At 34.4% G+C, this 24,592-nt stretch overlaps 2 protein-coding genes and 1 pseudogene across 2 annotated transcripts; 1 reads left to right on the forward strand and 2 right to left on the reverse strand.

Annotated features, from left to right (window-relative positions):
• The first annotated feature begins 354 nt into the window (after nt 1-354).
• Nucleotides 355-6,139, forward strand: LOC143533960 (protein DNA-DAMAGE INDUCIBLE 1-like). Its single transcript, XM_077028579.1, has 15 exons — nt 355-522; nt 627-659; nt 1,572-1,702; nt 1,785-1,893; nt 1,964-2,080; nt 2,190-2,255; nt 3,192-3,254; nt 3,347-3,391; nt 3,472-3,533; nt 4,158-4,251; nt 4,348-4,510; nt 4,584-4,654; nt 4,798-4,840; nt 5,217-5,242; nt 5,871-6,139. Exons 1-15 carry the CDS (start codon nt 457-459, stop codon nt 5,997-5,999), a joined length of 1,218 nt encoding a protein of 405 aa, XP_076884694.1. The 5' UTR covers nt 355-456; the 3' UTR covers nt 6,000-6,139.
• Nucleotides 6,140-6,405: 266 nt separating this feature from the next.
• LOC143533961 (BTB/POZ domain-containing protein At1g55760-like) lies at nt 6,406-8,840 on the reverse strand. Its single transcript, XM_077028580.1, has 4 exons — nt 8,451-8,840; nt 7,613-7,758; nt 7,343-7,461; nt 6,406-7,047 (listed from the first exon to the last, which is right to left on the reverse strand). The coding sequence occupies exons 1-4, from the start codon at nt 8,567-8,569 to the stop codon at nt 6,445-6,447; spliced, it is 987 nt and encodes a 328-aa protein (XP_076884695.1). The 5' UTR covers nt 8,570-8,840; the 3' UTR covers nt 6,406-6,444.
• Nucleotides 8,841-14,172: 5,332 nt separating this feature from the next.
• On the reverse strand, nt 14,173-15,338 carry LOC143533962 (sufE-like protein 1, chloroplastic/mitochondrial pseudogene; annotated as a pseudogene).
• Nucleotides 15,339-24,592: the final 9,254 nt, after the last annotated feature.

Genomic DNA, 24,592 nt, shown 5'->3' on the forward strand with positions numbered 1-24,592 from the left:
CGTACTCCTTATATAATAAACCAATTACTAATATTTCATTAATATTCAAATATACCTAAACAAACTTAGAGAATCAAACTCATGCCTTACTTAAAAGGCCAATTTAGCCGATAAAGAACTACTAGAGAGAAGAGACTGGATCAGCCGACTCAGTCTTTAGAAAAATCAATCTAAAACTGATCAATTAAATTTATTGTAATCGTTATGTAAACATATCCAGATAATTAATAAAATTCAAATCCAGAATTATTAGATAAACATAAAAATAAACTTAAAATTTTAACTAGAGAATAATTAAATAGAGAATAAATAACCCTTCAATTAAATTAATTAATCGTTGTTATATTAAATCCCAATTCTATATAAACTTGAGGAGACTTTGTTAAGAGTCAAACACAAGCAGCTTCAACAACAATCTTCTTCATTCACCAATTCCAATCCAATCCAATCAACAACATGAAGATCACTGTAATGACGCCTGACGAACAAATCGTCACTTTAGAAGTCGATCGCGATGAATCTGTAACCCTAATTCCAACTCTAAACCCTAATTTTTTCAATTCGTTGTTTAATTCGTTCGATTTTGCTTCCAATTGGTATAATAATAACTTTAACTGTATCTACAGGTTGAGAATCTCAAAGCTCTACTTGAAATTGAGGTTTGTTTGATGTTTTATATTACTTTATTTGTAACAACCAACCTAATATTAAATTTTATAACGTTTATGTTCAATTCGTTTCGTTAATGCCTTAATGGTTTATTTTATAAAGTCCTTTAACTAACAACAAATCTAACTTGTGCTTCGTGGACATTATCATAATAAAACCACCGATTGGGGGATCATTATGCTTATTATTATTATTATTATTATCACAAGTGTTTAACTTTATATTTAATTAAGCTAATTACGTCTATTGTTTTGGAATCAAATGTTGCTTTTTTTTTATCTTAAATAGTAAAAGTTTGTTTGCGTTTGTGAGCCGTTCGTGAACAAGTTCAATTCCTTAACGAACGAACACGAACAAGATTTTTCTGTTTGTTTCGCGTTCATGAACATGTTTAATTCTAAGCAAACGAACATGTACAATCAGTATCGGTGCTATTTCGGTTATCAGTCCCCATGTAAAATTTCAGTCAGAATATTGGCGATATTGACCAATATTTGACCGATATATCACCGATTTTCCTGGTATCAATACCTTTCTTCTTAGTTCTTACATTTGTCTTTTTTATTATTGCTGCTATTAATGCTTTAAGTCTTAATTGTCAGTTGTTAGTGTTTCAAGTCTTAAATCAGTTCATACTTCATACTTGCTATAATTGTTAGTGTTTTGCAATTTGCAAACTTGCAAAAGGTTATTTTGTTAATGGTAGGAGAGTATACTGAATTGCTAGGATTAAATTGCTATATATATATAAATTCTGCATGAAATTAAAATTACCTATATCCCACCGCGATAATCGATATCTAAAATATCGGTTCTTGACCGATATTCGATATTTTTCTGCATTAATTGCATAGATCTAGTGTTAATTGTGGTTTTGGATGTGATGTGTTTGTAATGAGCAGTCCCAAGTGCCACTTCAGCAACAACAGCTGCTTTATAATGGGAAGGAGATGAGGAATGCTGAGACGCTGAGTGGTTTGGGTGTGGCTGATGGAGATTTGGTGATGATGGTTTCAAATGCTGCTCCTTCAAGGTGTGATTTTGATCTGAATTTAGTGATAAATGAGTAACAATTATTAAAAGTTTGTGTTAATTCATGAGGTTTTGAAGTTTAGGGCTTCTAGTAATGAAGTTGGTTTGAATCCGGACGGATCTGCTGTAAATCCAGCTGCGTTCCAGCAGCAAGTGAGGAATGATTCTAATTTAATGGCACAGTTTTTTCAGGTAAAAGTTATGAACTTCATCTCTCAATTGCATTTGTTGTTAAGATCCTGACTTTTGATTTGAGTAACAGAGTGATCCTGAGTTGGCACAAACTATTCTCGGGAATGACTTGAATAAGTTGCAAGAGGTTTTGAGGGTTCGTCACCGCCAGAGAACTGAATATAGTCTACAGCAGGAGGAAGAGATGGTAAGTTTTGTTAAACCTATGAGTTTCTTTGTTGCTGGTATTATGTATACTTTTGGGATTTTGTGCCAAATAAAGATGTTTAATGTTATTTTGTTTTTCCAAAACATAGGCACTGCTTTATGCAGACCCTTTTGATGTTGAAGCTCAAAAGAAAATTGAAGCTGCAATCCGCCAGGTTTGTGACCATTTAGTTTTTTCAACTAGTGAATGTTATATATAATGTGGCTCTTAGTCAAAGGCACTTTATGTTTCAACATTTATATTTTTTGGGACATGGTAGAATTTATTATGACATTATATCTTTGTGTTGCAAATATTCTGCTCTTGTATCTATTGGTGAAATTAGGCCTGTAAATGAACCGAACATTCGTTGAATAGTTCGTGAATGTTATATATAATAACTTGTGGTTCTTAGTCAAAGGCACATTATGATTCAAAAAATATATTTTTTGGGATATGGTAGAATTTATTATGACATTATATCTATGTGCTGCAAATATTTTTCTCCTATATCTATTAGTGAAATTAGGCCTGTAAATGAACCGAATGCTTGGTGAACAGTTTGTGAACCGTTCGGCAAGAAGCAAGTTTGTTTAATTAATGAACGAACATGAACAAACTTTTTTGTACATTTAGTTAAATGAACAAACATGAACACATGTCTCGTTTGTTGTTTATGTTCATTTGTTTACGTTCATTTATGTTCGTTAATTTATGTTTGTTTAAGTTACAAAAAAAAGTTTAGGCATATTACAATTTAGTCTAGTTTTATGATTGCCCATTGAATTAAGCCTGGATTTAATAATTTTTTTAGGCCCAACAGATTTATGTACGTGTTTACTTTTAATTGTTGTTTGCACAATTATGTTTTTCATCTATGTTCAGTTATGTTCGTGAACCGTTCACTTATAATCTGTTCGTGTTAGTTTCGGTTCGTTTACAGGCCTAAGGAAATAATTGACTTTCTTGTCACTTGGATTTCTTTTCACCATTTTTTTCTTTTTAATATTTCTTTTTTCCTTTCTCTCACTGTTCTTCTATATTTAAATTTTATATCTGTTGAGATTTGTATTTTATTCTGGCTTTTGAATCGGTGCTTGTTATTTTACAGAAAGGTATTGATGAAAATTGGGCTGCTGCGCTTGAACACAACCCTGAAGCTTTTGCGAAAGTGGTGTGTATTACTGAATTTTAACCATTACTATTATACAACCAAACTTAGTTAATTGCAATTTTTAAATAAATATCACTTTGATTTCTTGTCAGGTCATGTTGTATGTTGACATGGAAGTAAATGGTGTTCCCTTAAAGGTAAATAGTTTATATAGTTCATGGGCATTTTTGTAATTCTATATGTGTTCAACCTTTTCATTAGCCGTTTTGTAATTCAGGCATTTGTTGATAGTGGAGCCCAGTCAACTATAATATCAAAAAGCTGTGCAGAGCGTTTGGGGTATGTACTTATTTCATTTCATGGGGGATGATGTTATTTTTTCTGTAAATGATAATCATTAGTCCTGTAAATGAAACAAACGAACATGAACAGGGCATGTTCGCTCGTTCAACTTTAACTTAACAAATGACCGAACGCAGACAGTTAAACAAATAGTTTTCGTGTTCGTGTTCATTCGTTAAGAATATGGACGTGTTTGTTTATGTTTGTTCACTAATAGTATAAAGTGAACGATTCACGAATGTAAGAGAACGAATATAACTGGAACATAGATGAGTGAACGTAACTGAGCTAATACTAACTAAAAGTAAATGAGAACAACAATATGTTGGGCTTAAAAGTTTATTAAAACTAAACTAAATTATAAGCCTGAAATTTTAAATGAGTATATTAACAAACGTAAACGAACGAACTCCAAGAAAGGTAAATTAACTAACATAAATGAACGAACATAAACGATGAACATAAATGAAGAAAATGTTTTGTTAATGTTCGTTCGTCTATCAAATAAACGAACTTCCCACAGAACAGTTAATGAATAATTCACTAGTTCATGAATAGTTCACTAAACGTGCGGTTCGTTTACATGCCTTAATTATCTAAACTTCATGGTTTGTTTTCCAGATTGCTTAGGCTCTTAGACCAACGCTACAGAGGCATTGCTCAAGGTGTCGGTCAGTCAGAGATACTCGGTCGGATACACGTTGCTCCTATCAAAGTAATTATCTTTTTCTAAAATTAAAATGTTTTATTCTATTATATATAACCTTTATTAATCTTGCTGAAATTTTTTACTTACAATAAATAATGGTAGATTGGGAATATATTCTACCCGTGCTCATTCTTGGTGCTGGATTCGCCCAATATGGAATTTTTATTTGGGTTGGATATGCTTCGTAAGCACCAATGTATTATTGATTTAAAAGATAATGTTTTGAGAGTTGGTGGAGGAGAAGTTGCTGTGCCGTTTTTGCAAGGTTTATTTTTATTTCATTTTCTCACTATTAATACCGTGTTTAGATATCTTTAATTATGTTTATTAATTTATAGAAAAGGACATCCCGAACCGTTTCTTGGATGAGGAAAGACAGTTGAAAGAAGCTTCTAGCTCTGGACCTCAAGTAAGATATTTCTCTGATTATGATTATATACTAGGAAACTAATATTTCTCTGATTATGTTTATTAACTTATTTAACAGGTTGAAAACATTTTAATAACACTGTGTTTCAATTTATATTAACTTGCTTAAAATGTAAATTTCAGGGTACATCTGGATCAGCATCACCATATGGTGGACAATCTTCTGGTTAGATTTCCTTCCTATGTTATGTAAAGATGTGATAATATGTATTGTTAATCGGAGTTTGATGAGAGTAAATCTAAGTAACTCATTGTTTTCAAAAAAGTGGTTTGGGTATCCGTCAAATGTTTAAAATACTCCTTAATAATGGTGAAACAGTTGGTCACTATATTAGTATGCTTTATAGGTGGGAAAATGGCAATTTCGACCCAGTTATTAATTAACGTGTCGAATCAGGTTTTATGCTTTATCTCCACAGTTAAAACATAAAATTTTGCTTAGAAGATAATGGGTCAACCCAAGTACTCTACTCGATATGTTTTAACCCTATACCAAACTAGATTGACCTGCTAATGTTTGTGTTGTTTTGCTCAACCTGCAGGAGCTGTTGGTGGCGGTCCTACACAGGTGAATTTCTTTATTCTATACAATTCAAAATCATTAAAAATAAAGTAAACGAACACAAATCTTAAAGCTTGGTTTTAAAAAACGTGCTTGAGGCGATTGTAAAAACGCCTCAAGGTCTCGAGGCAGCGCTTCATGCACACGTTGGTCAAAAATTGCACATTAAATATTGTACATAACGCATATTTATCTGTAAGTAGAGTAACACTCACTCTTTTTTAACCCCAAGTTCTAAAGTTAATGCAAATGTATTGGCCCAGATTTGATAAACACACACAAACAAGTGATTTTATGGTCAAACACCATGACTCCATTTTTTATAATGATTAAACTTGCACACTTGACTCCACATACTTACAGTCATACCAGTATACCACCCTTTTAAATATACCAAAAACTTAACCCATATGCTTATTACTTGATTTATGCTTACATCTTGACTTTGACTCTTGACCCATACCATAACAAAAGAACAATATTACGATATTATCGTACCTAAATACTAAAACTGAATACTTTTAGTTATCGCCTTCAAATTTCTTAATGATCAGTTTCAAGATTAACTTTCAACAATAATGTAAATGTAAGATAAATTAGAAATTTTTTTATGTATGTATATTTGTGAATCCAGGGAGCTGAATTTGAAGCGAAAATTGGGAAGCTTATTGAACTTGGGTTCAGCCGAGATGCGGTTATACAAGCTCTGAAGCTTTTTGATGGTAATGAAGAACAAGCAGCTGGATACCTTTTTGGCGGGTAAATCTTGTATCCGTAATTTAAAATTTCAAGCCGGCAGTTGTTATGAAGTCACAAATTTTAATTTGAAGTGTGTAACTTTGTAACATTAATCTTTATTTTTCTTTTTAAAAATATTTTCCCACATTAGATGTTTACTTTATAACATTGATTTTGCTGGTCAATAATGGCCAGATGAGAACGATTCGTGTTTTATAGACATCTAATTTCGATGCGACATGCTATCACATTATTGGACTTATATCTAGAGTTAATCACGCATATCTTTCTTGTGGGAAAGTAAGATTATTGCGAATTCCTCTAAATCAATTTCTATGTTAAGGCAGGATATTGTTGAAATAATGTAACTTTTAATAATATTTGATACATTCATTAAAAATAAACATTTTTGGACAAATGCGTAATGGGTCATAAACACATGAATAACAATAAACTTAATGAATAATAACTTAGAAACCTTTCCAAACTGAAAGAAGTTCATTAAAGACTTCAGCAATCAATTCTCTATCAGCAGATTGTATAAATGCATTGAATTCATCTAGGATCTCGCATATCTTACCGAACTTCACAAGATATTGCATGCAACAAATCTTCAGTCTCGGTAAACGATAAAGATACGCAATTTGGAGCCTTATGAGCACGTTGTTCGTGTCAATATCTTCAACAAGACTTTCATGGCACGCTTCTTTCAAATCCAAAACTTCATACTTATCGGCTGCTCTAAGAAGATCAAGCCGGTGATTAAGAAAATCATTGCTCTTTATGTTACCGTATAATGAGTTGAGAAACGCTTCACAAGCTTCAATGGACATGTCGGGTATGTTGATGGTTGATAGCTCCTTTTCCTTTAGGTCATGAGAGAACATGCTATGAAATACTGGGGACTGTGCAGCGAGAACTGCACGGTGGGCCTCAATGATTCCGTCGGAAGCATGGATGATGATATCAGTGTGAATGCTTTCTGATAACATCCGGCCAAGGGAAGAGAGTGCGCTTGCACTTGATTCCTTTTGTATAGACCCTTCTGCCCAGATCGAGCGATATTCACCACCCTGATTCATATCTCATACATAAATAATGCAAAATAATCGAATTTGAGTAGTTTTATACCATCCTAGTGCATGTTTGGTAATGAGTACTAATATTTGGTACATGTCTAAACCGGCTAGACCGTGTTAGTGTTATTTTGTGGGGTGTGAATGAAAAACTTGTTTAACAAATAAATAATATATTTGTAAACTATTATTTATATGGTCTTTTAGAGATCGATCATTCCCTAAATCAATGTCTTAAATGTCGATTACCATGAGTTTTTTTGAATAGTAAGTAACATGGATAACGAATTACGTTTGATGACGCGGTCTTCAAGTCAAGAAATTCAATGTCGATGATGAACTTCCCGGTCGATGGAACGTCGAGTACCCAAATAAAATCGTCACTAGTTTTCAACTCCTTATCCCTAACTTCTGCATCCATGTCATAAGGCAGATAGTTAACACAAGTTCTTGGTAAAAGAATATAGTATTAGAAATGGATGATTGGATTCATAACTTAGTTGTTTGACTAAAAAGTCAAAGTTTGACTATCTTTGACTTGGAATGTAGGTAGTAAATTTACCTGGATGAACCAAAACCTTACGACCACCAAAAGAAGAAATGAGGCGAATGTTGAATGAAGCAATTGGATAGCTGTCTCTGGTTGAATTTTTTATCTCCGGGTACAATTTAATCGAGAAACTTCTACTCTTCTCCACAACTAGATGCCTAACGTGACACAAAACAAGAGACGAGAAATTATTACGTTTTTGGTTGTTATTTGTAACCCGTTCAATAAATGGAAATGGATTGTGTTCGGGCTACTTATTTTAATTAAATTAGTCAGTTTAATTATATACGTCAACCCATTCAAAACTAAAATAAATAAACAAAAAAATATATGTACTAAGGTTAACCTACCAATCCACTTACGACCTACTTAACTCATTTATTACAACTGACAACTTGATTACAACCCAAGTTGTTTATAACTTGATTAAAGCTTATTTACAATCTACTAACACATTTACAACCCGTCCATATGTTTTGACTCTAATTAGGGAGATTCAACAATTCGGTTTTCGAGTAATTCACTTTATTCACGTCTTATCCCTTGTCTCCATATAATTTGACTAAATACTATTTTATTCATAAAATTTGTTCATCTTTTAAAAATCTTCCACCTCCAATTCATTATAGCTATAACACGATAAAATTTTAACCAGTTTTGGTTCCTTTTTAGTTTAGTCGGTTCCGAACCCTATATATACAGACTAAAACTAGAATAAAGAATTTTGGAAATATCAACAACCAAAAAAACAGAATCGACCCGACCCAACCCGACCCATTTACAAATGAACACAAAAGAAAAAGAAACTTAAAATAGCAACAAAAAGAATTATTTTGAACAAATTAATTACCAGTTCCAATTGCCTATCTTGAAAGGATCGGATTTCCGATAAGTAAAGGACACCAAATTATCAATCCGCCATTGCGCAAGGCGCGACGTGGTTTCGACACGATAAGCCGAGTCACTCATCCTGGCAAAAGCCAACGCCTCCGTGATCTCATGAAAGCAGTCAAGTATCCCGTCTAGAAACTCACCGTGCTTTCCCAGGTTGTCTGTCTAGCCGGAATTCGTTTTCTCCCGCCAAATACTCTTCATATAATAATAAAACACGAACACAGACACTTAATAATATATTCACTATGTATGTGTGTGAGTTTGATCAAAATAAGGTTATGTTTTTATTGAACGTTGGATTGTGTTTGAAGCTATTGGTGGCTTTCACTTCACTTCAAGCGTTGGGTTTGGTTTTAAACTTTTAATTTAAATAAATAAATCCTGAATTTAATAAATGTTGTTTTCTTTTTCTTTACACAGTAGTAGTCACACGGGTCCCATATGAATCAAACATTGATTATATTATTTAAATGTTTCTAATCAAATAATTGTACAAATGGCTCAAAATATATAAGGATAAGTAGATATTTACATAATTCTTGTGACACGTTTCAGCATTTTATAAAAATATGATAGCAATAATAATAATTATGTTGGAATAATGGGAAATAGATCTAACAAGTGTTTGAAGTACACCAAATAAGTTATAGATTTTTTTAATCAAAGGGGTGTTGATTTAAAATTATAAAAAGAGTTTTGTTTGGGCTAATATAATTATCATAACCGAATAAAGTTTGAAACGTGTAGGTAGTGGAATGGAATATAATCTTTTGTACTTGGAAGCAAAGTATCTATTCCCTTTGGAGTTTGGACTTAGCATCACTCAAATAAAAAGAGCAGTTAGATTTACTTATTTTAGGGGTGTTTGTTTGTGCTATGTATAGTTTTAAATTATCTATATCTATCTATACTATATAGGCCTGTTCACGGGCCGAGTCGAGCCCGAGCCAAGGCAAGCTCAAGCTCGGCCCGAGCTCGAGCTCTTAATCGAGCTAAAAATAAGAGCTCAAGCTCGGCTCGGTTTTATATCGAGCCGACTCAGCTCGGCTCGATTTGGCTTGAGTTTACCTGTAATAATAACAATTATATGCAACCATCAAGTTAAATTAAATAAATATGACGTTGAAATCAACACCAACTAAATACAAATTAAATAAATACGTCTAATACAAAATTAAGAAGAGAATCGACGGCCGATGGCGGAGGTGAATATGAGCAGCGGCGGGGGTGTATATGAACGTCTAGGGTTAAGATGGAAAATGGAACGTATACTAATTATTGAGAGTGTGAACTATGAAGTCCCATCTCTCAGTTACTCAGTATATGGAATTATGAATATGGACTATGAAGTATAAGAAAGGAAATTGAGTTAGATTAAAGGAAAGCACATGTGTTAAAATAATTGGGCTCGATAATTATATGCATGTATGTATATATATAATAAATTAAAATAAACTAGTTCGAGCCAATCGAGCGAGCTCGAGTCGAGCCGGGGCTAGCTCAGGCTCAGCTCATTTAGAAATCGAGTCGAGCGAGGCTCGGCTCGTTTACAGTCGAGCCGATTTCGAGCGAGCTTTCTCCGAGCTTTTTTCGAGCGAGCTTCGAGTCGTGAGCTTTTTGAACAACCCTAATACTATATATACAACCTTACAAGTTTGGTCCATCATCTTTAACCATATTATGTTTTTAATTTAAACTTTAAACTAACTTCTCACCCATGATGTTTAAACGACTATAGCATTTTCATATGTTAATATTTTTATAAAAAAAATTACATCATAAAAGCGAGCATTTTATTCTCTTTAATTTGAATATGATATTGTTATAATTTTTTTTTCAATTTAAATAAATTAATATGTTACGTATGGGTGTTTAGTGTCGGTTTTGATGGTTTTAATTTAAACTTGTGAGCCCAACCATTAATACTGATTTTTTGTCGTCCAAAACCAAACTCAACCATTTAAAGTTGAAACCGAATCATTACCAACGGCTTGGTTCCAGTTTGGTTTCACAGTTTAAACTTTAATAATAAATTTAGTTTAAAACAATTATTAATTAAAATGTACCATTAATTATAACTAAACACCAACATAATATGATACTTGAGATGATCATAAATATAGAATGATAACTGTAGCCACATAAATAGTAAATACTAATGGAAGATCTAGGACGCGAAATGATAACAACAAATATCACAAAAAGAATCATATTGCAATTAAGTTAATTTAAAGTTGTATAGCCAAGTTATTTGTAATAAAAAGATTTCTGTTCAATTACATTTTAACTATATCTAATATATCTAATTAAACATATCTAATAATTAATAATAAAAAAGATTAAAATGCATTTAACATTTACAATCTGGTCTGGTGCCATATGGTCGGTTGTCAGTATAAACCGTGAACCAATCGTTCACTACGTTTTGAAATATTTAAAACCGACCAACTAACCGAAAGTAAAAAAAAAGAAAAAGAAAAAAGAAGCCAAACCAATGACCGGTTTAAAGGATTTCTAGGTTTTAACCGAACCATAAACACTCATATTTGTTACGTGATTAATATGGTCAAACACCCGCTGCATCGCGCGAGCACCCGTCTAGTTTATTTATATTTTTCTATATGTAACCTAACGTACTCTCATTTAATTTGGGTGCCGATGTTAAGTGATTATGTTGCAATGTTTATAGAATATTTTATTGAGTGAGTTTTGACTATTTAAAAAAATGATGTTTTATGGTCTTAAAAAATAACCTAATATCAAATTTTTTCAAACTTCTTCACACCATACCAACACTCACTGTCCACCATCACCACCACCATCGTCTATCACCACCACCATCCATCGTCAGCCACCACCGTTCATCACACCCACTGTCGACCACCATCACCACCACCGTCCACCACCACCCACCATTCTCCAGCACCACCGTTCATCACCTACCACCATCGACTACCACCAATCGTCCCCCACCAACACTGTCCATCACCACCCACTACCACAGGTCATACACGACCACCAATTTTTTTAGTAGTCTACAGACATTAAAAACAAACAGTGTTCTTTTTACAGTCTATATAGGTTTGGTCCACATCTTCTTCTACAAATATCTGCAGATGTGGTCCGCATAATGAAGACATTTCACCTTTTGAAAAAACAAACAACACCTAAGTCGTAAGTCATAAGTAAACTAAAATGTTGGATACACACAATGAAAAATATGTTAAGACATTAATTTGAGTTTTTCCAAAAGACTTCATAACTCACACAATAATATTGAAACTTACATTTATCAACATCTAATGAAATACGGAAAATATAAAATGAAATGTGTAGATATCAACGTTTATCTAAAACAAATATCTTAATACAAGTGTGTGACTGGAAGACAAACATTAAACCAGTAACTATTTCATGATGGACCAATTACTAATTACTAATCTATAACTTAATGTATGTGAACCTTTTATTCTTTCCTTTGGATTGGGTAATTGTAGACATGGACGTATTAATTGGAAAACAAGGACACGTGGAGGAAAACGACAGGCTAAAATGCCACCTGTTGTCTTGCATTTCAAAATGTAGGTACGGTAGTTGTAGATACTAACTAAACGGAACACTTGGCACCCTCTTAACAAATGCTTTACTCCATTTTAACTTTTTTTTATTTTTTTTTGTAATAGGCAACGAATCTTTTAGATAAGTCACTTGCTAAATTTATTATATTGAAATACACTCGTTTTTCAATTTGGAAAAAACTCTCACATAACGCTAACGTTTATGAATACTCACCCGAATCACGATAGTGCAGTAAGGTAAAACCCGTTCAATTCAAGAACTCAACTAGTGAAAACCACTCACTCGCCTAGTTTCACATCATCACCCTAATGCCTTTGTAACTAAATGTTAGAGACATGAATCAAACCTGGATAACATGAAACACCAAGTCTCTCCTTACCACTTTCATCTACTAGCTCATTGGCCTTTACTCATTCTTGAGGCTTGTATATTTATCATTTAGAGTTATATCTTAAAAGTATTATATGCAAATTTAAAAACCAAGTGACAATCTATATCAATTTTAGGATGTGCAAAAACAGGGGAGTGGACTGCTAGCTATTATTTTAAATTCTAGAGAAAATTTGTTATTAAGTAAAAAATAAACTTTTTCACATGTGTTGAAATAATATGTGCTTACATTTGTACTTTCTAGAATTCAACAAATCTTTGTAACTTAATTAATATGAAGAAAAATGGAAGGGCCTCTACAACAGGAGAAGACGGGTATAACTGCCATTCCTCCCATTCATGTCCTAGTAGTAGTAAGACCATGTTTTTTGGAGAGGCTATTTTGGGGAGCAGCAATATGCGACACGTGGTGTCGCATTAGCAGGGAATGCAATTTTTATTTTAGGGTATACTGGTTTGTAGCTCAAAATCACCCAATAATAATATAATATTATTATTTTTTTCAAGTTAAACGACGACATGCAGCCCCCCCCCCACCCCCCCCCCCACACACACACACCCAAATCGCCTAGGGGGCAGTGTGGAGGCAATTTTCACCCAAAATCGCCATATTACACGCAGCCTAAGTGAGCGGCTTGGTTGGAAATATAACACTAAGCTACATCCTACTTATGGCTTTGGGTAAAAAATAGAGCGGATTTCAAGAACTTAAATTGAGAGAAACGACGCAGATTCAATTTCGGTGTTGCTTAACTTATAGTTTTCCGAGCTTCTTCAGTTTTAATTTTGTATGTCACTTTTCTTCTTCAAGGTTCTTGCTTGGTTTTAATGAATCCACCTTTTTTTTCTTCTTAAAAAAGTAAGGGTGCAACTTATTAGGTTAACTAACACTAGGGATGATTAAGAAAACCCCATAACAAGACGGTAACCGAATTAATTGACCAAATAAAACTAGCCGAGTCAAAACCGATGGTTCAGTTAACCATTCTCTAAAAAACCTCTCTTTGTTAGCCAGTTATGATTATGGTGCGTCGTAACGGAATTGAACATAATGTATGTGTATCGGTTGCCATGTTTTGCTACGTCGTATTTGTATGTTTTTATAGCGGAAGTCTATCTTTTTTCATTACAATGCTGCAACTTCTCCATGATTAATGAATGCATATCTTAATCAAAAGTCTTATGTTCTTGGTTTAAAAAGCTAAGAAACGCACTGAGGCGACATGGTCTAAAACCAAGGTGCAAAGATGCATCGCTTTCGAGTTGACTTGTTAGGCCATTTAATTAAACAAGTAGACCTGCCATCCATATACAGGCCGGGCTCAGTTTCAGTCATTTAACCCGTCAACGCGACACACTTGTACCACTATTGTTCAGAAGCTGGCATTGAACAGCAAAACCAATGTATTTGAAGTTGAAAAAAGAGGATTAATGTTATAAAGTAGACATTACCATCAAAAAGCTTCAAAGCTTGTATAGTTGCAAACTACTGATTATTATACACCCTTATTATATTGATTACTACCTAAATTAGTCAGAATTTCTCCATCAAAACTACAGCCTTGAATCCAAACCATCTATCGTAACATGTTTTATTACAACTGATTATCTCAATCAATATCTACATCATTGCTTCCATCACTCGCAAACAACGAACATCGTTACATTATGCAATTCTTTAATCTCAAAAATACATTGTTATTATTACCCATTCAATATAAGTTTCACATCAAAAACATCAATTGAGGGTAAACCAAAACACATAACCTCATTCAAACAATCAATGTTATCTACTTACAAACCGATTTCAGTCGGCGTCTTCGCATCAATCGACAAAGCATGCAACCCGCTTTGCAATTCACCTTCCAACAAAGAATAAACTAGCCTATGCCTCTTAACCATACTCTTCCCACCAAATTCCTTAGACACCACTTTCAAATTAAAATGCGTCTCACCATCATTACTACCCCTCACCCCCGCATGACCCGCATGCTGATACGACACATCTTCAACTACCAACTCAACCGGCGCAAGCTCCCTAGTTAATATCCCCAATATCCTCTGTCCCCTACTTCCCAACAAACCACAATCATCATTATTATCATTATCAATATTAATATTATCATTACTATTATTTGATTCTAAATTCTCAAATGGGCTCTCAAGATTCGATTTTTCAACATGGGTTTGACCCGAAACCTCCGAATTCCCCGAACCGACACGTTTCTCGGCTTCTACGAACAAATTAAACGCCTTCTTCTGCATCAACTTCAACATATTCAAGAATCCATTATTTCTAGAAGGTGTCAAACTCTGTTGCAGGCCCAAAAGCACAATAAAATCTGGTGACACCTTCAAGATTTCTTGAACTGTGTGACCAGACAAACCATTAACCAATAAGGCAGCTAAGCCTTTAGTAAGCACAGAGTCAGAATCAGCCTCAAAGATCACATTTTTATTATCACTGGGATCAAAGTAAGCTGTCAACCAGACCTGAGAAACACAACCTTTGACCTTGTTTTCTTGAATCTTGAACTGGGGTTCGAGGGGTTTAAGGTTCTTACCGTAGAATAACAACTGCTGGTATTTGGCACGTGGGTCTTGTACGGATTGGAATAAGGTGATGATTTCTTGAAGCTTTTGGGGAAAATCTTGAATTGGGTTTGATGATGACTGGGATGTGGAATTGGCGGGAAAAGAATTGGTGGGTATTGATTGGATTGTGATGGGTTTGATGAATGAAAGAGTATTTGGGGGTTTAAGAGTTAGGGCTTTGAATTTGAAAATGGGTGAAGAAGAATTGGGGAATTTGGGGAAGAACACACGGAAAGAGAAAGACATGTTTAATTTGGGTTTTGATTTTGTTTGGTTTGGTTGTTTTGTAAATGGTTTGTGTTGTAGGCCTAATGGGTTATGGGCTACTTCCTTCAATGGTTTTATTTTCTTAATTTTGGGGAGGTGTGAAAAAACCCGATTGCTGATCCAAACCGGTGTATCTGATCCAAAATTGGTTCCTACAATCCTAAATGACGCACGGCACGGGTACGAACTGAATTTCGGTTTTTAAAAAATATACTTGGAACCGGAGCCATCAGACACGGTTCCATCTCTACCCAGTCAAAACCCGACTCGACTAAGCTCAAAACCCGATAAAAACCTGGTTAAATACTTGACCATACATTGATTTCGGTTTCTAAAAATACCCGATTTATGGATTTCTAATTTGGTCATTTAACAAAAGTTCTTCTAATCATATTAGTAGATTAGAGACTTGTGTACTATTTGGATTAAATTTAAAAGATATCAAATTAAATATTCAATAGTGTCATCAAGGATTAATCATTAATGTTGTTTTTGGTTACCCTTAATCATGTGTATCAAACACAAACATCACACACTTAACTAATAATTTCAAGAAATTGCAGGATAAGATACTAACATCTATAACGCGTATTTTTTTTTTAAACGGCAAACTAAGTAACGCTGGGTACCCCGTACGCGGTCCCCATTGGCTAAAGGTAGCCCGAGCCGGCCACTACTCCGGACGGACGGAGCCCCTAGCGGTCCACCTGTTGAGGGATTCACCGGATAAAACCCGACCCCCACGCCCGCCAAACGGCACGACAGCGAGGAGCCGGTAAAACCGGGTGAGATCAGGACTCGAATCCTGGCAAGCCAGGGTCATCCCTCATATCTCCCATATAAGTTGGTGGTAGTGAGGTTTGATCCCCCTACATCTCACTTGTAAAGTGAGTGCTCTACCATTGAGCCACAACCAACTTATTATAACGCGTATTATTTAAAGGGATCAAATGTGTTACTAGGTAAACATGTTTTAGAAAAGTATAAACAAGCATCCAAAAATACAAATAAATAACTAAAAAAATAAAATAAAAAATCCTTTTCAAAATTAAAATACAAATGATGACATCTTAAATTAAAAAAAATAAATTGTTTTTTAAGTTGTTTAATCATAAAAATAACTCCTACGCCATATCTAAAAACAATAACAGATATCTAAAAATAAAAATACATAACTAAAAAACCCTTTTCCAAATTTCAAAAAAAAAAAAAAAAAAAAAAACAAACAAAACAAAACAAGTAACACAACTCAGAAACAGCCATCTCCATAATTCCAAAATCATAGCATCCATAATTTATATAATTTTGTTAATGTATTTGAAGTTATGATCATTAGTGATGCACAATATTTAGAAGATCGAATACAAAAATATCAATAACAATGGACCAACTCACTTCTTCCTAAAATAAAAACATATCAAAAGAACATGTATTAATTAAAACTCCAACTTGGATAGAACAAGCTTCATAATAGAACAAGCTTCATCTTCAGAGATTGTAGTCACCTCATTGAGATCAAAATCAAAAACCACAATATCCTTCTTGCCCGACAAACCAACCTCTTCGGGTACAACTTCATCGTTCTTGTTGCCCGCATCCTTCAACTTCTTTGTCGATTCGTTCTTGAAATCTTGTCGGCCTCTTTTGTTTTTCGCTTTGCCGGTTATATTCCATTGCGGTAGCGCCAATGTCAAATCAGCCACGGAACCATTAAACTCTTCCTCGTTAATACTCACATCATCATCATCATCCGAAACATACTCATTGTCCGAAGGAAACAATCTTTTTCGGACGATAATCTCACTGCAGTTTTCAAGGGTTTCGGGTAACACCTCACGCCAATCCGAATACGTGTGATGACACATGTGACCGTAAAGGGCGTGTCCGGATTCAACATACTTGTGACACAAGAAACACGTGAAGTTGTTGTAGTTGTCGGTACAAGGCAGAACGAGTCGAGTAGGTTTACCGTTCTTCATATTAACCGATCAAGAATATACCTGCAAGATATTATCAAATTATAAAAGTTGTTCGAATGAAAATAAAAATCAATTAAGAACGGAGAGTCGAGTAATAATACGCTGTTGTTCGGTGGATATTCGGGTAACGTTTGATTTTCGAAACCCTAGCAGGATTGAAGATGTACGGGGGATGGTAATTCGATCAATAGCAATATGATTTCTATATATTGGGTTGTTGATAGTTGATATATATAACGGTATATTTACAAATAAACTTAGGCGGTTGATAATGAGGAATAGTTGATGATATATATAACTAGAATATAAACACCGACTAAAACATAGCATTGAATTTTATTAAAACCAATAACCTAGAGATGGCAAATTGGATGGATTGGGTTGTTGGGTCATAATGGATTTGGGTTAGGATGGGTGTGGGTTAGGATGGATAATTTAAGAAAGGAGATCAAGATGGATTTGGGTCAAGATGGGTTTGGGTTAGGATGGATTTGAATCAAGATGGATATTTTTTTCTTGATTTTTTAAAGGGTTTTTGGTCTCAACCGTTTAAAGACCACCATTCTCGATTTCTCACTGACCCTTTGTATAAACCTTAACCTTTTTAACCTGTGTTTTTCTTTTCTTTCTAAATTTATTTAGGTGTGTTTTTTTTTCTAAACTATTGCTTCTCACTTAAATAATAAAAGATACAAAAATTCAGTTAATAGCTACGTTAAAAATTCATTTTATTTAGCTGCGTTTTTTTTCTATACTATTGCTTATCACTTTAAAAACGCTAAATGATGCTTTTGTTTTTACTTAATAAGTTCATCACTAACATCTTAGTGCAATTATTGTTATCAAAATTTGAAATAATAATTCATGTGATCAAATAAAATATTAAAAAAATAGAATAACATAAGAAATTCAAAGATGTTAAAAGATTCAACTATAACATTAAAACTAATAGTAATACAAAACATGTTCAAATATCCAAATTTATCAATCTACTCTAAGCCAACAGATTAAAACATGAAAGTTAAACCCCAAACAAAAACTACAGGACATCTATACCTTCAAAAGTTAATAACCCCTATCACATTTACCTAAACGTGGCTACAATCATGTGACGAATACAATTCTTCAATATCTTCTACAAGCTCTTCCTCTATCTAATTCTCGTCTTCATCTAGACACGTAACAAAAAGAAAGATAAAATAACATTATATATAAAGTTAGTAGCAAAGATATTAAACTTATTACCTTCTAAACCAAACAACCAATCACGTGCGCAAAGTAAAGCCTCAACATTTGATGATAATAGTGAAGCTCGTTACTTACTTAGTACTCGACCACCAATACTAAAAGATGATTATGAAGCAACGGTAGTGATATGGATGCTCAATTTATCCCAAGCCATGAGAGACAATTGAGGATATCTCCCTTGATTCTCCTTCCAATATTGTAACATGCACGTCAAGCTTTTCTTTTCTATTTAGTGAATGCTCATCCAAATATATGTCTAATTGTGATTTTTCAATCTCAACATTTCTATATTCGCTTTCAAAAGGCTCAAATCCATCGAGATCATCTGATGGGTCGATACCAATATTCGAACACACGGCGGTTGAAGAACTTGCTTTTGAAAAAATAGAATACTCCTCATCATATAACTTATGCAAACCATTGAAAATAGCCTCCAATTTCTTTTTGCGTTCTTCATATGCCATGTTAAGTTTTCTAAAACAAAATTCAACAACTTTAAATTTGTATCGCGGATCTAGAACAGCTGCAAAAGACAATATCATGCTATAACTTTCCCAATACTTATCAAACTTTATTTACATTTCTTTTGTCATGGCGCTTATCACATTATCAACATTGTCGATCTCTTCTTCAATACACTTCTGAATTTTCCACACGTTATGAAAATATAAGTTGGAAGTAGGATAAGAGCTACCGAAAAACAAAGTTGTGATATCAAAAAATGGCTTCAAAAATTTTGCGATTGTCTCCACCCTTGTCCATTCCTCATCTGATGGATAAGTCTTGTAACTAGAATCAACTAGTGCTAACCGAGCATAAGCCTTACAGTAGGCCAATGCACAATCGAGCATAAGATATGTAGAATTCCATCTAGTTACAATATCTTGACGCACATGCTTCCCGCACTATAAAGAAAGATGGTGTATACATTCTGCAAACTTATACTTTCTAGCAGCACTTCCTCTAACATATTTTACTGACTCTCGAACCTTCTCAATGACTCCTTCAATTACCTACAGTCCCCCTTGAACAATAAGATTTAAAACGTGTGCACAACAACACACATGAGTAAATTCTCCTCCACAAACTAAAGCATTATTCAAATGCAAGTGACCACTTAAACGATCTACTAAACATATTTATTTTTAGCATTGTCCAGCGTGATCGTAAAAACCTTTTTCTCAATACCCCATTCTGCTAAAAAATTAATTACGTACTCTGCTAAAAGTTTGCCACTATGTGGAGGTGGTATAACTCAAAAGTTTAACACATGTTTTCTTATAACCCAATTCTCATCGAGTTATAATGAGCCGTCAATGCCATATATCCATCTGTCGTGATAGAACTCCATAGATCAGCAGTCAAGCATATTCTACTAGTTACATTTTGTAACTTTTCTTTAAGATTTGTCTTCTCCCTATCATAAATCCTTAAAACATTCGTTTTCGCAGTTTTTTGTTATAGGAATCACATCTCCATGTAAAAATCTATGTAGTTCTCTTGTTGCCTCATGTTCCACATAGCTAAAAGGATAGTTATGTTTAATGATAGTATACTCTACTTTTTTCCTATACATTGCTTGATCTGACGGGGCATGTTTTCTTGGTGGGCCAGGTTCATCAATGTCGAAACACTTAGGTAAATGACGTCTCAAGTTACTTGTTCCCTTGTAAGCCTTATACACCTTTTCACAAGCCTTACATTTCCCCTTCCTAACCCCATCTTTTCCAACTGGTAATTTATCAAAATAATTCCAAACTACTGAAAGATCCTTACTCGAGTTAAATGAACTAACTTCATCGGCAAACTCAGTGTTACTGGACATAATTTTGTCTCCTACAAACAAATAAATAAAATTATAGGATGGGACATGTATAATTCAATTATAGGATTTAAAAGACACCAACAGAATTATTGTGCTTGTTAAAATTTTATCCTAATTCAATGCTTGAAAGTTAACCAAAATCAATTCAATTATTTTTACCACAATAGCATGAGTTTTTAATAAACCACAGTGGCATTAAATATACAAATTCCTTACTTAATAATACTGTGTGCATAAATGAATTTTTGACTAATAATCCAATTGACTAATAAACCTTAGTATTGTATACCCTTTCATAGGAATATATAACCCAATTGACTAATAAACCTTAACAATTATAAAATTAATATGACCAAAGAAGTTTGAACTATAAATAGTTGAATACATTACCCAAAATCAAAGCAACACAAACTCAACCAAGGGTTCAGAAGCGACGGCGAGGTGCAGCGGCGACAGAATATTTTTAGTAGATCTACGGCGAGAAGAAATAACTAGAGTTGATCGCCGACGATGAGCGGTGACGATGGACTACCGGCGGCGATGAGTGGTGACGATGGATGAGTAGCGACGATGGCCTTTAGTGTTCGTAAAGAACATCTGTGAATAATTTAATATGAAAGACCCGTTCTAGAAAAACTTGATTTACAAATTATCCATCCTAACTCGTGATCTTTCTTTTTAGTATCCATTCTGACCCACATGTTTTTTCTTTAACTTTTGAATTTATCCATCTTAACCCCCGTGAGAATCATATCATACCCAAAACAACCCATAACTTTTGTATTTGAAGTCCAAAATAACCCAAACTTATGTAGATGGGTCAGGATTGCCACCCTTAATTTATATAATGGTTCTTAGTATATATAACGGTATTTACAAATAAGCTTAGGCGGTTAATAATAGGAATCCAATGTTTGAATTCTTATATTTACACATAAGGCCTTCTTGTCATATAAGTTAAGCATCTAAGGTTTGTGTTTGTTTTTGCTTCAAACATCTGCAAGAGGCATATGTCTGCGTGCGCGCATTAATAAGCCTCTGAAGACGGTTTGTTTTCAAAAAAATAAAAATAAAAATCTGAAAACTGCTTTTATGGTCATAAAAAATAAGTAAATATCTACCATTTTCACACTTCTTCAAATTCTTCACCACTACTTAACATCCAACCAACACTAATGTCCACCACCACCCACCCACCGTCCACCGCCTCCACCACCGTCCACCCACCATCCACCACCACCACCCACTGTTCGCCATCACCATCGTCCACCACCACCCACCACCACCACCACCCCGTCAACCACAACCACCGTCCACTACCACCACCCTCCACCACCGCCCGCCGCCGCCACCACCCTCCGTCTGCCGCCACCACAATCCACCACCACCACCACTGTCCATCACCGCCACCACCCACCGTCCGCCACCACCACATTCCACCACCCACCAAAGCCGTTCATTACCACCACCACCCACTGTCCACCACCATCACCGTCCACCACCCACCATAATTGTCCATCACTACCACCCATTGTCCACCACCACCCACTTCCATAGTTCGTACACCATCACTCACTTCCATAGTTCGTACGCCACCACCAATTATTTTAGCAGTTTACAGACGTTAAATGACTTCTATCTACCGTGATATATATGATAGGTAACTAATTTTCAGTTTTTGCAGACAATATCTAGTAAACAAACAGTATTATATTTTCAGATTGTAGACCTTCAGATTACATTTCTAGTTTTAGACATATAATTAGATGAAATCAGATTGCAGATAGTTTTTGTCTTAAAAAACAAACATCACCTAAATGATTGAAAATTTACAAACATATGAATAATTAGTTTGGTGACTTTTTAAATTTAAGTGGTAATATCCGGTACAAATAAAATTAACATAGAAAACATACAAATAATTAGAGTGATTACAGCTTTGAACTATAGTAATTTTGTTATAAAAATAATATAGTGTAATAATAAGGTATATTGGTTTTTATTAATATCATCTATTGTCTTTTGGTCACTACTGGTACCAACTAACGAATTGATTGCTAACAGTCTCAACTATTAAAGTATTTGTTCCTAACGGTCCGTGACTTACAGAATACTAACGCCTTTAGTTGCAGGTCACCGGAAAAACATTTATGGCCAAAAAAGCCGTTTTTTTTCTAGAAAACACCACATGAACGCCGCCACCACCACCAATTGACTCACGCCAACAAACCATCACCACTTGAGCACCATCAACCGATTACGATGATGGTTCTAGGGTTCCGACGACCTCAATAATTGGGGCTTTTATTAAAAAAAAATTCCTTAAGGTCCTATACAAAGTTACCAAGATGTTTTGGAGAAAAATGTTGAGTTTTCGGAAAAAATGTGAGTTTTCCGGCCAAAAACGTTTTCCCGACGACCTACAACTAACGGTGTTAGGATGTTAGTCGCGAACCGTTAGAAACAAATACGTTAAAATTTGGTACAATCAGTAGCCAATTTGTAAGTTGGGACCGACAGTGAACAAAATGCGTTAGTTGGGAATAATAAAAACCAATATACCTAATAGTAATTACTCTAGCTCAAAAGTTATTTCGTAATGATAATTACTCTAGTGTTAACATAAATACTCTAGTTATTTGTATACTTTTTATGATAAAAGTCATTTGTATTTGATCTAAACTCTAAATTTAAAAAGAGTAAAATACGGGTTTCGTCACTGTGGTTTGTCTAAATATGCGGTTTTAGTCCAATAATTTGCGATTTTCGTCCATGTGGTTTTATTTCGCTTTCAACTTAACCCGACTACATCAACCCCGTTAAGCCTTGTCATTAAACCCATCAGTGTGCCCCTCACTTGAGGGGCAATTTTGTCTTTTTCTTCCCCAAATAATCCCCAATCCTAATTCGCAAGCCCCCTCACGTGAAGGGTTGGGGTATATTTTAAAAAAAGGACAAATTATCCCGCTGATGGGTTTAACGACTAGGCTTAATGGGTTAGTGAGGTCGGATTTAATTATTGGACGAAAATTGCAAATTTAAAACTATTGGGCTAAAATCACATATTTAGACAAACCACATAGGCGAAAACTATGTTATTTAGACAAACCACATAGACGAAAATTGGAAAATATAAAAATGTTTATAAAGCAATCACCAATTAAAGATGTCTCTGAAGTCATAAATACTGAATGACTAGTGTAGGGTCCGATTATGTTATTTAGTCTTTTGTATTATTTCGTTTTGTTGTTGGTTGTATATTATACTTTCGTTTCATTAGTTATGTATGTTTGGGCCCGATGCCTTATAAACAAAAGCCCATTGGGCCAAGTAAATAAAGAAAGCATGACATACTCTCTAATATAAATTGTAGGAGCATACTCATGCAAGACCAACCTTTTGCAAAAATACCTACTCCCACCAAATCTCTTTCTTTATCTTATCTTCTTATCTTTCCTTAAAAAGGAAAATAACTCAAACAATACTCAAGATCCGAGATCTTGGTTCGTTGTTGGTTATTTCCGCTAACCAACAACCGAAAATGATTCAAGAACACGATCTGGTTTAGAGACCTACAATTGGTATCAGAGATTTCGGCTATACTAGTTGAGGTTTTTGGGTCACAACCTTAGATTTTGGTCTTGTTTTAGTGTTTGACAAGTATGTTTAAGTGTACTATGGGTTATTCGTGTTATTTAAGTATTCAAAACTGGCAAAAAGAGTGTTTGTGTGAAGATCCGTACGTAACAGCGTGTTACACGAACAATTTTCCAGATACTTAATGGCATCGCATTTGGAATCCAAATCGTATTCGCATATCTGGACCAAATCACATTTGTATTACCAACCGCATCGCATTCCCTCACCGAATCACAATCGCATCCAGAAACCCAATGGCATCGCATTCCAAAACCCAATCGCATTACTATTCACGTGCGATTGTAATTCTTTGTACTTTGAATTTTTCACAGATTTTGCTGATTCTGGGATTGTTTGACTTGGTGTTATCTAAACTATTTGTATTGATATCTTCTGATCCAGAACAGTTGAAGATCTTCTTAATACTTGAGAATGAAACTGGAACCGTCAACAAACCACCTAGACTTTTAAACTTTGAAAGAAACTTTGAGCACTAGAAATGGAGGTTCAAGAACTTCATAAGAGCAAACAACTTTGCAATGATAAGATCAATAGAAAATGGACCTCACATACCTG

Source organism: Bidens hawaiensis, unplaced genomic scaffold (genome assembly GCF_021521415.1).
Source record: "Bidens hawaiensis isolate Kalapana, Puna unplaced genomic scaffold, B.hawaiensis_p1.1 tig00009959_1, whole genome shotgun sequence".
In the NCBI taxonomy this organism is placed as follows: domain Eukaryota; kingdom Viridiplantae; phylum Streptophyta; class Magnoliopsida; order Asterales; family Asteraceae; genus Bidens; species Bidens hawaiensis.